Source organism: Sinohyriopsis cumingii, chromosome 19 (genome assembly GCF_028554795.1).
Source record: "Sinohyriopsis cumingii isolate HCF-2022 chromosome 19, ASM2855479v2, whole genome shotgun sequence".
Lineage (NCBI taxonomy): Eukaryota > Metazoa > Mollusca > Bivalvia > Unionida > Unionidae > Sinohyriopsis > Sinohyriopsis cumingii.
The window spans coordinates 60,462,754-60,476,820 of record NC_142979.1 but is presented as its reverse complement, the minus strand read 5'-3'; the positions used below and the strand labels follow the sequence as shown (position 1 = coordinate 60,476,820).

General features: G+C 35.9%; 1 protein-coding gene across 5 annotated transcripts in view; it reads left to right on the top strand.

Moving 5' to 3' along the window:
• Positions 1–11,333, top strand: part of LOC149775800 (B-cell CLL/lymphoma 7 protein family member A-like) — a 52,275-nt gene extending 40,942 nt beyond the window's left edge. For 4 of the 5 annotated variants that reach the window (XM_089944175.1, XM_089944174.1, XM_089944178.1 and 1 more), the window contains one exon: positions 5,743–11,333. In XM_089944175.1, the coding sequence (XP_089800301.1) occupies positions 5,743–5,831 (89 nt within the window). In that variant the 3' untranslated portion in view covers positions 5,832–11,333. The remainder of the gene's footprint in view (positions 1–5,742) is intronic. The other variant, XR_016416595.1, reaches the window with a different exon arrangement.
• The last annotated feature ends 2,734 nt before the right edge of the window (positions 11,334–14,067 follow it).

The following is a 14,067-nucleotide window of genomic DNA, read 5'->3' as shown; positions in this document are numbered from 1 at the left end:
AAAAAGGATAAAAAGGATATTTGAATATGTTGGAAAAAGGGACCAAAGGAAAATTTTGAGATGCTCAAAAAAGGGACATTTCTCAGAGTCAGAAGAGCAGGAGGAGGATTGTGAATTTGAGGGATTCATGAAGGAGGATGTTGAAGAGGCTGTTTGCAGAGGGAATATTTGAAATCACTTCAGCATCTAGTTGATCCCCATTTTATAACATGTTTCATTATATGGCGATTTTGGATATAATGTAGTATTACTATGGACCACATGCCCAAACTCATACCAATGTATAACAATAACTGTTGAAAGAAAACAAGTTGAAGGTCTTATTTCTTCATTTCCTATTCAAAACTCCATTATTTAACAAGTTTTGATAGTGCCCACTATACCAAAGTTCTGTATATTCTCTCAGTGTATCACATTTCCATATATATCATAGTACTCCGTATAATGCAGTTCTGTACATGACGCAGTCAGTGGTCATGGGCCCTGACATCCATGTTATAATGAGGGAGGGCTGTATTCAGCACTGGATCAACATTGGTGACCATAAGACTGCAATTGTGTGGATAGAACTAAATCAGAAGTAGGATTTACTGATGCAGTGATGAGAAGGACCTGCTTTTTGCATCCCCTGCCATTTCTTTTCTCCAACAATATAGCCCTTTAGGTTCGTGTGCTACAAACTATATTTCCCTGTTGGGGTTAAGATAAATTGAATAAATAAGAATCAAAAAATGAACTTAAAAAGTAAAGATATTTAGTTCATCAAAATACCTGTCTGTTGGATAAAGTGGGCCCTGCATCTGATCAAATAGAGCAGCCATATATGGTCTAAAATGTTGAATACAAATTACTAACAACTAACAGGTAGTCTGTTTGCAAGTATTTTTGTTGCCTTTGTCATGGATGAGAATGGCATATAAAAAGAATGCTAAGTATGTCTGTAATCTGCATACTGGAAATACAACCAGTAAATCTCGTAAAAGGGCACTATCACTGACAGACCTTCTTAAGATGGAAAGACCATCAAGTTGATAAGCGTATTGATAATGCTGTGTATCAGGAATTGTATTCATACTTGGCACATGTGTATTGATTGACCCCAACTATAAAGATTATGTAGATGAGAAACTTTATAGAAAAACAAGAATGATTGGGTCAAGAACAGAATTAAATCATGAAATACTTAGGGAGGGAATACACTTTGTGCAAGTTAATAGTGCTTATTGTATTTGAATTAGTTCTTTTTAGGAACAAAATGTGCTTGTTTGGGACATCATTGGATTTCACATATATTACATGCATGCATTTAAGTTTTACATATCTGTTCTATTGTGCTTTTGAATTGCTAAAAGCATGCTGGACATGGTGTGATGTCATTCAGTCACTAATGACTGCAGGACAGCATGAGTGTACTAATTCACACAAAATTCATGTCTCTTACACAATTAGAAATTGGCTGTGCAGGAGAACTCACATAGCAAAAACTGATCTGCCACAAATAGAAATCTATACTTTGCAAATCATCTAAGTGGAAGCCTGGCCATGTTTTTTTTTTTCTTCTGTGTAATGTTGTCAACTTTGGTCTTCATTATGAAGCCTTTTCTATGTATCTTTTCCTCTGCCTAACTGAACATGTCTATTAGGTGTGCTCAGAACAATAGCCAGTTGTAAGATGTTAAGGGAGGTGTGCTCAAAACAATAGCCAGTTGTAAGATGTTAAGGGAGGTGTGCTCAAAACAATAGCAGGGTCCCCGAGTGGTCTAAAGCGCTCTCTGTTACAGATCACTGCCATCTCATCTCTGTCTGCGTGGGTTTGAGTCTTGGATTCGGCCAATGTGGATACGTGAGAAAGCTTGCCAGTAGCTTCTCGAGGGTCAGTGGTTCTTTCCGTGGATTTCCCTGGTTCTTCCTCCACCATTAATACTGGCCGCCATGTATAGCCTATCGTGTGCTGAAAAATGGCGTTAAACCCTACAACAACAACAACAACAACTCAAAACAATAGCCAGTTGTAAGATGTTAATGGATTGCTTTAAAGTTCCCTCTGCCAAGATTTCTGACTCAGATCAAGATACTGACAGCTTGGAGTGTGTTCATGTTTTCTCAATTAACATTATAATTCACTGGCATTTGTATTGCTCCACCATACACACACACACATATCTGGTTAAAGCTTATGCCACTGAGATACACATGAGCTAACTTTGATGATTTGTGTGTGTACAATTTCTGTTTCAATTTCTGATGGATTGTTCCAAGACTTGTTTGAAACTACATCCATCATTCAGAGATGCATGTATCATTGTATCGTATATACTCAATTGTAAGATGAGTGCCAACCATACAGACCCAGCTCAGCTGTTGCATAATGCATTGGCAAATCTGGATCAATATAGTTTGCTAGGAGTAATCAGTCGAACAAATAACTTAGATCCCGATTTGCTAGTTTATTATATGATAGTAGGTCAGGGTCTATGTTGTTTGCACTTGTACTTAAGCATATATGGTAATTATGCTAGAGTGGATTTTTGTGCCAACCCCACCCACCCCTTACCCAATTTCATAACTTTTGAGACCATTCTAGTGGCCTAGTGGTTAGAACATCTGCCTCGGATGTAGGAGGTTGTGGGTTCAAAAACCTCGGCCCAGTCATTCCAAAGACTTATACAAAAGATAGTACTTGTAGCTGCCTCGCTTGGCGCTCAACATTAAGTGGTTAGTGTTGAGACTGGTCGTCCTGGTGTCAGGATAATTTGACTGGGTGGGACATGATGCCACATGTCTGAAGCATGATGCCCAGGTGATAGACACCATTATAAACTTTCACACGACATCATAGTAACACAACTGAAAAATTGTTAAAGCTACATTAAAAAACCTGCACGCACACACACACACATAACTTTTGACAGAGAAACTTAGTAGACATAATAATCATTGTCTTTAGTGTTCAACAAGATTATGCATATCTTTTAGTGTTCAACAAGTTGTTAGTCATTGTTCTTTGAAAAGTTAAGTTGAAGGAAAGTTTTGCTTCTTGGATATAAAATAATACAGTTGGAAAAAGAATCTTCAATGTATTTATGTGACACGATCATTCCAGTGGCCTAGTGGTTAGAATGTCTGCCTCAGATTTGGAAGGTTGCAGGTTTGAGCCCCAGCTGAGTCATACCAAAGACTTTTAAAAATGGCACTAACAGCTGCCTCACTAGGCTCTCATCATTTTTAGGTTAGTGTTTATACTGGTCAGCCTGGTGTCAGGACAACATCTTGGTGAGACATCGTGCTACATGTCTCTGGCATGATGCCCCAGTGCTAGACATCACCATAAGCTGAAACACTGCAGATACCGTAGCGATATGACTGAAAAATTGTTAAAGCTATGTTAAAATCCAAAACACACATTTGTGTGATGCAGAAATATTGGGAGTAGATCACAACATGGTGTCACTCATGTCATAGATATTTTTGATTGTAATTTTCTATAAATCTCCATAACGTGATAAATGGTTACAGATGACCTATACCATAATTATATCTAAAATCTTATGTGTTGTTTGTAAGTAAAATATTTCCTCTATCTCAATCATTTGCACCATATCCAAGTATATATGTGGTGGCTTCCTTGTCAGTCTGGTTCCCTGCCCTTACCTAGCTATTTCTGTTTTATGTTGTTGGGAAACCATTGTTCTACAGTTGCTTTTCAATCACCTAATATTTTTAAGGTCTATATACTTCCCCTTATATATACCATACACTTTTTAAATGCCTTTTACAAATGCTTCGATGGCCTAGTGCAGGAGGTCGTGGGTTTGATCCCCTGCCTAGTCATACCAAAGACTTACAAAAATGGTACTAACAGCTGCCTCGCTTCGCGCTCAGCATTAAGAGGTTAGTGTTAGGACTGGTTGGCCTGGTGTCAGGATAATGTGACTGGGTGGGACATCATGCTACATGTCTGCAGCATGATGCCCCAGTGCTAAACATCGCTATAATCTGCTACACTGAAGACATCGTAGTGATATAACTGAAAAATTGTTAAAGCTACATTAAAAATCCAAATCACAGACACAAATGCTCCAGTGGCCTAGTGGTTAGAACTTCCGCCTCGAAAGGAAGGTCCTGGGTTTGAACATGGGTCAGGTCATACCAAACACTTATAAAAATGGTATTAATATTTGCCTCAGTAGGTGTTGAGCATTAAGAGGCTAGTGTTAGGACTGGTCAGCCTGGTTCCGGATAATGTGACTTGGTGGGACATTGAGCCACATGTCTGCAGCCTGATGCCCCAGTGCTAGACATCACTATAAACTGCCACACTGCAGACATCATAGCGACAAATCCAACACACACACACACAAAGTTTTAAAGTCTTTACATTTATTTGGAATTATTTGGAAAGGTTGCACTTAGGACATATTTTTGGCAATTTTATCGTTAAAATTTTGGAACCTACCTTTTAATTGGCACAAAATAACTAGTATTGTGCTGATATGCTGTTAACTTTCTTCATACATGTATGCCTTAAATTATAGGGAGTTTCATGGATGGTAAAACTTTAAGAAATCCTTCAAAATTTAGAGGTTGCCTTGAAAACTCTCTGACCTTTACAAAAACAGTCCTTGCATTTCTTTGAATTTTTCCCTAAAATCCTTGAATTAATCTTAAGGAGCATTAAAACTCAACACAGTATATCATTTTCTTTGTTATTTATCGATTTCCCAAAATTATAGATATATACATAAAATTGATCAAAATTACATGTATGTGGATTAAATTTTGCAGATGGAGTAAGTGGCATGCTAATTACCCTTTATACTTGCATATAAGCTGAATAATTTAGGAAAAAATAAAAGTCTGGAAGAAGGGGGTTGGCTTATTGATGAAACAAGGTTTAAACTTGAAAATTTTTCAAGTTTTCTTGTTGACTACTGGTATATATTGTTACTGCAGATCACCAACGATGAGATAACATACTTAACCCATAATACATAAGACCGCCTGTATTCAGAGTTCCTACCAAAAATTTAAGAAAGTTTCCTGACCTTTTCCAGAAAATAAAAATGTCTAATTGTAACTCCTGCAGAGGTCTGAATCCATTAACTGAAATTTCTTCCAAGATCAGAGATATTTTGAGTGGGACAAAGAGACATAGTATTTTAGTGTATCAATTTATACCATACAGAACATTTTCTTTTTTATCCAAATGTCTTTTTTTCCATAATGTAATATTTAATACTATCATATGTTTGCTTTTGCCATTACTCTTTTCCTGTTGATAATAGGCACAGATGTGTAAATGTACATAATTCTTGAGAGATCCTGTTAGAGTTTAGATCATAGGTCTCAAACTGAAATTTCCTTGTGGGCCACAGGAGGACTAGTACATTGGCCTGTGGGTGATGACTGTGACCTTTTCATACAGTTAAAACAGCTTATATAAAAGGTAGCTAGTTTGAAATGCAGGAAATAAGAAGTAAATCATGTAACAATTGAATTTTCATCAAAACTGTCTGGCTGTGAAGAAATAGTATTATTAATTGTGTTACAAATTCTGCATGTCATTGGGGGCAACAGGAAATAACTGCAGTCCGTGTGTTTGAGACCCATGGTTTAGATCAAAAGTTTTGTGTTGAAGTTAGTTTAAAAAGAACAATTAAGGCAGGACATTTGTGTTCCACAGGCACATTTCTGATATAAGAATATCCATTCTGTAACACTTTCTCCCTTACCATCTTTCAGATTCGGAGCCACCTACACTGGAAAAGGAAAATGACACAGTGTCTGCAGCCAAGAAACATAAAACGGACTATTCCTCCACTTCAAGCTGAGAGTTCAGCTGGTGATAGTTATGTGTCTTTTGTTTATATTGTGGTGTATAGTGACTCCTGCTCATTATTATTCTGTGGAATCTGAACACCTGCATGGGCAGATGTACCCTGGGACCACAAATGGGACACCTTTCAGAGTAGTTATTCATACAAAGAAGGGTTGCAAGTGTGGAGCAAATCTGTTACTTTCAGATCTGCACCTGTGGTAATTGTTGTTTTCCAGGCTGTAGCAGTCCAGGACTAATTTATCCCAAGAATGCCTTTGTATTTTCTATTTAAAGAAACTATCAACCCAGGACTACCTATACCTTTTTCCCCAAGAATGTCTTGTAACTTGGGCACTGGACTCCTCAGTGTGTCTGCGGGGCTTAGTGTAATAACATTTTTAAAAGTCAGTGACAAATATGAAATGGCATCATGCATCTTTGTTTCACAAGCCCATATTAGTTGGAAATGAGAGAAGACAGTCTTTTTTCCACCATTGTCATCATCAACAGTTTGTTGAGGTTTTGGTTTAAAGTTTTTCAGCGGTAATTTTTTTATGGGCTCAACATGTATGACCTGACCTTCCATGTTTCTGCCTTTTTATTTGTGAAACACTGATTTCACCTGTGACTGTTGTTCTTCATATATTTGTCTTCATTTTTATGGAGGTCATATATAACACCAAATGTCAGTGTCTTTGCATTTCTCACCAAAATTGGATAATATAGTACTGTAGTGTTTGTCCAGCTACAAACAATATAGACCCTGAAAAGCCATCACATAACTATGGACCATCATGCTTCCACTGGGTTGACCAAATCAGCCATCACATAACTTTGGGCCATCAGACTTCCACTGGGTTGACCAAATCAGCCATCGCATAACTTTGGGCCATCAGACCTCCGCTAGGTTGACCAACTCAGTCATCGCATAACTTTGGGTCATCAGACTTCCACTGGGTTGACCATCAGCCATTGCATAACTTTGGGTCATCAGACTTCCACTGGGTTGACCAAATCAGCCATCACATAACTTTGGGTCATCAGACTTCCACTGGGTTGACCAAATCAGCCATCCCATAATTTTGGGCCATCAGACTTCCACTGGGTTGACCAAATCAGCTATCGCATAACTTTGGGCCATCAGACTTCCACTAGGTTGACCAGATCAGCCATCACATAACTTTGGCCATCAGACTTCCACTGGGTTGACCAAATCAGCCATCACATAACTTTGGACCATCAGACTTCACTGGGTTGACCAAATCAGCCATCACATAACTTTAGGCCATCAGACTTCCACTGGGTTGACCAAATCAGCAGTGCACTAATAGCAGCTTATACACACGGTTCCCACGATACTGGGAAAAGGTCTGGAGAAATGATAATTTTTTCCAGACCATGAAAAGCCATGGAATTTTGCTAGTATTTATGAAAGCTGGGAAAAACTTGATGCCCGAAACAATCACATAAGTGAGTACTAACTGAACTGATCACAGGTAGAATTTATTGAGTTCTAACCAGAATATTTGGAGGGTGCAGTATGGATCATTTGGGTGCTTGCAATAAACATACATGCTGAGTCCTCCAAACGTTCAGTGGATTAGAGTCATCTAGTAGATTTTTATTTTCAAAGTCAGCTCAATATCCATATCTTTCCTTATGTGAAAGATATGAAAACCAGTCTAGCATCACAAGAGGCAAACATCGTAGTGGCAAAGCGTAGCCACTTACCGGATGGCCTAGCAAGCTTTAAACATTGTTAGAGCGAGTAATACATACATGAAATGGATATGAAAATTTGGTTATTTTCTCAGAAATTGTGAGTATTAAAATCGTAATGTCTTTAATCTGCTGAAAGACAAGATAAAACTATGGCGTTGATGAAATGTGACCTGGTACTCGCGACTTGCATTGCTAGTTGCATGAGTACACAAATCTAACAACCCACATTTTCAAATGTTGTAGAGAAAAAATAAAAATTAAAAATTAAATTAAAGTCGTAAACTGGCTGTAATAAAAATATGAAAATGAAAGAACACAAACATTTTCATATTTATTTATTCAGAGAACAACTTCTGGAGTTTTGTTTTATCTCATGACTACCACGTTGACATGTGCTTTCTGCTTGATAAATCAGACTGCCAGATTGCTGGTTTTTACAGAAAGTAGCTGACTTTCCTTTAATATAATTGAATTTCTCTCTAACAACATTAAAATGGAGTTTGTTGTTGATATCACTTGACTAATGGACTTCGATATCATCGTTTGAGATTTGTGAAGTGACTAGTAATGTAAATAGTGAGTACCAGATCAGGTTTCATCAATGCCATAGTTTTGTCTAGTCTGTCAGCAGATTAAAGACATAACAATTATAATACTTGCCATGTCTGAGAAAATAAACCATTTTCCTATTGATTTCATACAGTTATAAATTGATATAACATAAGTTTAAATTTTCTAGGTTCATTGGTAAGCGACTACCATATGTCACTACCATACGGTGGTGGCAAATTCCAAATTTTCGATAATCAATTGAAAAGACCCCACACCCCAACCTAAATGTCCAAATATGAAAAATTTGGAGGAAACCCGGATTAGAAAACAGACTGCTATTTGTTTTAAACCAAATTTGTAGTCTAAATTGTTGAATCTCAGCACTATAATGAGAAATCATAGTCCCTTATATTACATATTTAAACAAAATTTGAGCCCCTGTATCAGTACATAACAAATTACAAGAAGACAAGTTGATTTTACATAAAATTAAGTCCTTGTTTATACAACAGTATATATTTTTGAAGGTCTTTTTTCAAAATTTAAATTAACCCTTTTGAAAATGTTTTTTAAATGATGGATTTTTAACCAGATTGTCTTAAGGAGATTAGGTTGTTTGAAAAATCTTGTTTGAGATTTTATTGGCACAGATAAATTCAGGGTTAAACTCTCTTTGTTACAAGACAAGATTCTAATTATTTGCATTTATTGTTTTTTATACTGTAACAGGAAATGTTTCCTTTCTATAAGATGCATATATATATTGATATATAATTCTTTAGAATTAAAGGTTTGAAAGGAAACAAAACTAATTTATGTTCATTATGTTGTTCCTATTTAGCAACATAATGCAGGTTAGCCAAATAAAGTTAGAATTTTTATTTTGTACATTGAAATGGCTTTACATGCCAATTTATAGGAATATAATCAAACTTGTTTTGTGTGGTACATTTTGTGGTTTTGTACATGATCATCTTTTCTGGCTTAGATGTTTTGGAGATTCTTGCAAGAGAACCATCTTTAGATTTTGAAAATGCATGTCTTATAATCTAAAATGTTCTTTAATTCCATTCAATAAACCTTTAAAAATTTTATTTCATCCTGGAAATGGCCTGGAAATTTATTTTTAGAAAAGTTGGGAACCATGTATACATGACTGCTTTTCATATGTAGTTTCTTTCAGAGGATGGAGGTAAAGTAATTTTAATTAGGTAACACCTACCCACTATTATTGTACAATTTTCTTTTCCCTCTCCACTATGATGTCCTTCAGTCTCTGTCCAAATAAAGAAAGATACTATAATTGTCAGAAGTGGACTAATGTTCCAGACTGGGATCATGTTTTTATTCAGTTAGTACTTGGAAGAGGGAATGACAACCTTGGTCTGGGGATTAGTGCCAAAAAAAGATGTAACAATGCAATAATAGCAGTTAAATATTGCATACTTAAAGTTAGTTTTACTCCCCTTCCATTTCATTTTAATAGTTATTTGTCAGATTTACACTGTATTTCGAATACAAAAACATCTTATATCCTTTGAAACCAGTATCATTCCTGTTTTCTGGTCGCTGTGAAATGTATTTCATGCTTTAAAAAAGAAAGAAAGAAAACATAATTATACTGGTTCTTTATAAAGTATTTGTAATAAAAGTGAGAGATAGTTTGTCTGCTGTTCTCCACAACTCAAACAAAGCACATTTTGAAAACAGAAATAACTTCTGAATAAACTGTATAAATAATAAAATAGATGAAGGACGGCCATTTTTATTTGCCTGACATGAGGTGGAGTGTATTATGATGTTGTCCATCTGATCATCTGGACTAAACTTTGGTGATGGCTTGCACTTTGAGTAAGCAGAAACCTTATTAATTTCAGGGTTAAATGGTCAAACGCCAGTGTTTACATGACCAGAAGATGAAAAATGGTTTACACATGGTAACATTAGTTCTACATCAGAGACATGGACCAAACTTTGTGGATGGCAAGCATTTTGGGTAAGGAAGAAGCCTAATGATTTTGGTCTCAAAAGGTGAAAGGTCACACTAAAATGCTTGATGGTGTATTTCCACCATAGCATGTGGAAGACTTACAGGTTGCATAAGAAGGAAGACTGTTTGTAATGGTGATCAAAGGTTAAGATCACTAATTAAAAGAAGAAAATTGTTTTGTATAACTTTAAGTTCTAGACCATTTACATTAAACAGTGTATGTGGAGGGCTTCTACTTGAAAGCACGGAAGAGGCCAACTGATTTTGGATCCAAAGGTCAAGGTCATTGTGACTCACAAATTTTTGTGTGCAGAAAAACGTCTCTTTTGAGTAAGTTTGAGATCATTGACTCCCTTTGGTCATTAATCTCAAGAGTTGCTGAAACTGAACTAGTGCCTACATAGAGGACTATTAAACATAGGGTGGGGTGGGTGTATAATGTGCCATTATGGTGTACTTGTTCAGAGTTTGCTTGGAAGAGATCAGTTTTAAGTGTTGATTTTTTTTTCTGACAGGTTCCTCTGCAGTTAAAACATTTTCTTTTATCCCATACTGTTCAGCTTCCATGCAGGCTCTTACAAGTGTTTGAGAAAAAGTAAGATGAAACTTAATACAACTTGCTAAAAGGAAAAGAATATTGAAACTATTAGTTGCTTTAAAGCCATTCTAGTTGTGTGATATAAATACTATATATATATATATATATATATATATATATATATATATAATCATTTAGGCCTCACACTCGGTATCTGATTTTTTGCAAGGTAGCATTATTCAATTAGACCATATCATGAAAATTGAGGAAATTACCATTTATATACTATGGGTTGTTATCTGGAAGTAACTGGAAGCATTTGTCCTGTTATTCAGTACATGTGCATTATTTATGCTTTACCAGCATTTTATCCAGTTTGCTCAATACACAGCATCCTTGTCCAATGCATAAATTGCTGCTGTTTATTGTGGACAGTGATGGAGAATTCAAAGATGTACAGCTTTTAGGAACCACCTACTCCCTCACATTTGTGAAAGCATAAAACAGTTCTTTCTTAATCAAAGGCCTTACATTTTTTTTATAATTACATTTTACCTCAGAGAGAGAGAGTGTGTGTCAGAGTGATTGAACGAGAAATGTCATTAAATCAGCCATTCAGAGAAAAATAAATACTGCAGATGTGATATATGTGTACAAAGTGTATGCCATATTGTATTATTTTTATTGGAGTAATAAATGTAAATGGCTGTTGACTTCTTTTCTTATATTGTACAAGTGTAGAAATTTCAGGACACTTTCTAGTTTTAAGATTTGCATTTGTTGTATCCTTCATTTTGCATGAAGCAAAAATTACAAAACCTAATGGCAACAAGGAACAAAACACATGAGCAAAACAGGGGTAGACAAAACATGGCCTTTCACAGATGGAACAACCTCTTAAGCAAAATGCAGATAGACTTGCAGCAAAACAGAATATCGTACAAGACATAAGGAAGTAAGCAAATAAAAATGCATGATATAGCTCAATAAAAAATTGACTTAATTTTCATTAATCAAGTGATTATATATGATCAGGTATTGAACAAAGTGTATTGATGCTTATGCACTGCTTGGATAAAGAATAGTCATGCTTGTGCACAGTTTGCATTAGTCAAGAGAAGATGAACTACAAGAGAAAAATTACTTGCGTTTCTCAGAATTGCATGCTAAAATCTAGCATCGTGCTGTACAAAACAGAAGGAAAAAACTGGCCTTTCCAGACTCAAGGCTGGTGTCTGTTGTTGACAGCACTGTGAAAGGTGACATTTAAGTTACTTACCTGAATAGCTCAGTAGGGTTACTTTGCTATTTCAGGATCCTTTCCAGCGGTTTTTGAGATAGTATGAACCTGTTCTTGGACAATCGGATGTTCTTGTGAAAGGGTCTTTAGTGAAAACATGCAGCTACAGTGGTTGCCAGGGAACATGATGAATGATACCTGGCTATTATACTTGACAACGTTTAAAATATGATTTGAAAATTCATAATTAAGAATACAAAGCCCCCCATCCGCTAATGCTGGCCATGAGAAATGTTTATTAGTGTTCATTTAATTACAAAAACCACTATGCAGTGAATGTTGGCATGTAAATGAGCAGGTCAAGGCCAAGCAATTCTAAAAAGCATTTGAATGGAAATTGTACAGATAATTGATGATATTTATGTGCAACAAAGGGCATTTTCAGAACTAAGATGAGATGTAGTAAAGGGATCGTGTGCCTGGAATGATACTATCTGTCTCTGTGCATGTAATAGTATGCTACAGTATACTTGAAGGAAACATGGACTGTATATAAAGTATCACATTGACTGCTAAGAGTGTGCTTAGCTAGGCTTTATGCTGATTTCGATTTTATTAGAGAGTTTCAAGTTCTACTTGTAATGCAGATTTAATGTCTGCATTGTAATCTTCACAGCATTTTCTTCCTATTATTTGTTCTTAGCTACTCAATCTTGCTGACCAGCGATACATCAGGGTTAGAAGTGGACCTCAGAAACCTATAAGAACCTTAAAAAAAGGCAAGAAAACCCTGAAGGAAACCTAAATTTTTTATTTAGAAAACCTTCAAAATTTGAAAAGATAAATGACTACCCTGACCCCACAAAACTGCTTTATAGACGGCTTTTTTGTTTGGCTAGTCTAGCAGTTGAGAAAGCATGCACTTATTTTTAGCACTTACAGGTATTTTTTTTTAATTATTTATTAATTTTCACCTCATCTTTATTTTATTTCATTTAGAAACAAAATTAAAGCATACATTATCATATTTTTCATAAATGTTAACACTCAATGAGGAAATAATCTTGTAACTGGTTTGTGTCTTGGACTGCCAAAAAAATGTTTAAAACCTTGAACGCACTACTCTTCAAATTTTAAAATTGAATTTCACTTCAACTCTGAAGCATGGAATCAATTTGGGAAAGATATGAATTGAGATTAATTAAATACGAGTAATTTATGAACTTAAGTGCATCTAAACTTTTGAGGATAGTTTTCGGATCTCTATAATGTGACTAACTACCTGTGTTTCTATGGGTTAAACCTAGATTCTCCAGTTGGGGTTGTAGTTGTCTGCACATAAATCGGTCAAAGCCTCTTGCCATCCAGAAAGAAAACTGGCCCTGTTCAGAGGATTGACAGAGCACCCCAAAAGTTTTAGTTATTTGTCCTCAAAATTAACAAGCAATTTATAGATACGTGTGCTTCTGCAGAAATTTTAAATCATTTCTTAAAAATGTATTTAAATAAAATAATTATTTAGGTAACTGGCAGCAAAGTCTATTTACTTTAACAGAGAACGTTATTTATGATATATGTACTATGACAATAAAGTCCAATATTAATAAATTATGGGGGTAAATTAAATTTGATAAGAATATGGTAGCTAAGCAATCTTTAGGGTCTGTCAAATGTTCAGAACTTGAACACTGAATGATAAAACAGACTACAGAAGATATTCACATGAAAGGGAATGTGTTCACCATTGCTGATGATTAATTTCAGGCTGATATAATTGATGTACAAGCATGTTAAATATTAATGAAACGAGTTACCTGTTTTATCAGATACGTTTATTGATGACATGGAACATCACAATACTACATACAGTACAAAGATTGTGTAAATATAATGAAATCACAATACTACACAGAGTACAAACATTGTGTAAAGGGTCATCCATTTAGTACGTACGCAACAATCTGGCAGGTGGCCGAGTGGTCTAAAGCGCTCTCCGTTACGGATCACTGCCATCTCACCTCTGTCTGCGTAGGTTCTAGTCTAGGATTCGGCCAATGTGGGTATGTGAGAAAGCTTGCCAGTAGCTTCTCGTGGGTCGGTGGTTCTTCCCGGGTTTTTTCCGGATTCTTCTTCCACCATTAATACTGGCATAGCCTATCGTGTGCTGAAAAATGGCGTTAAACCCCACAACAACAACAATCTGGCAA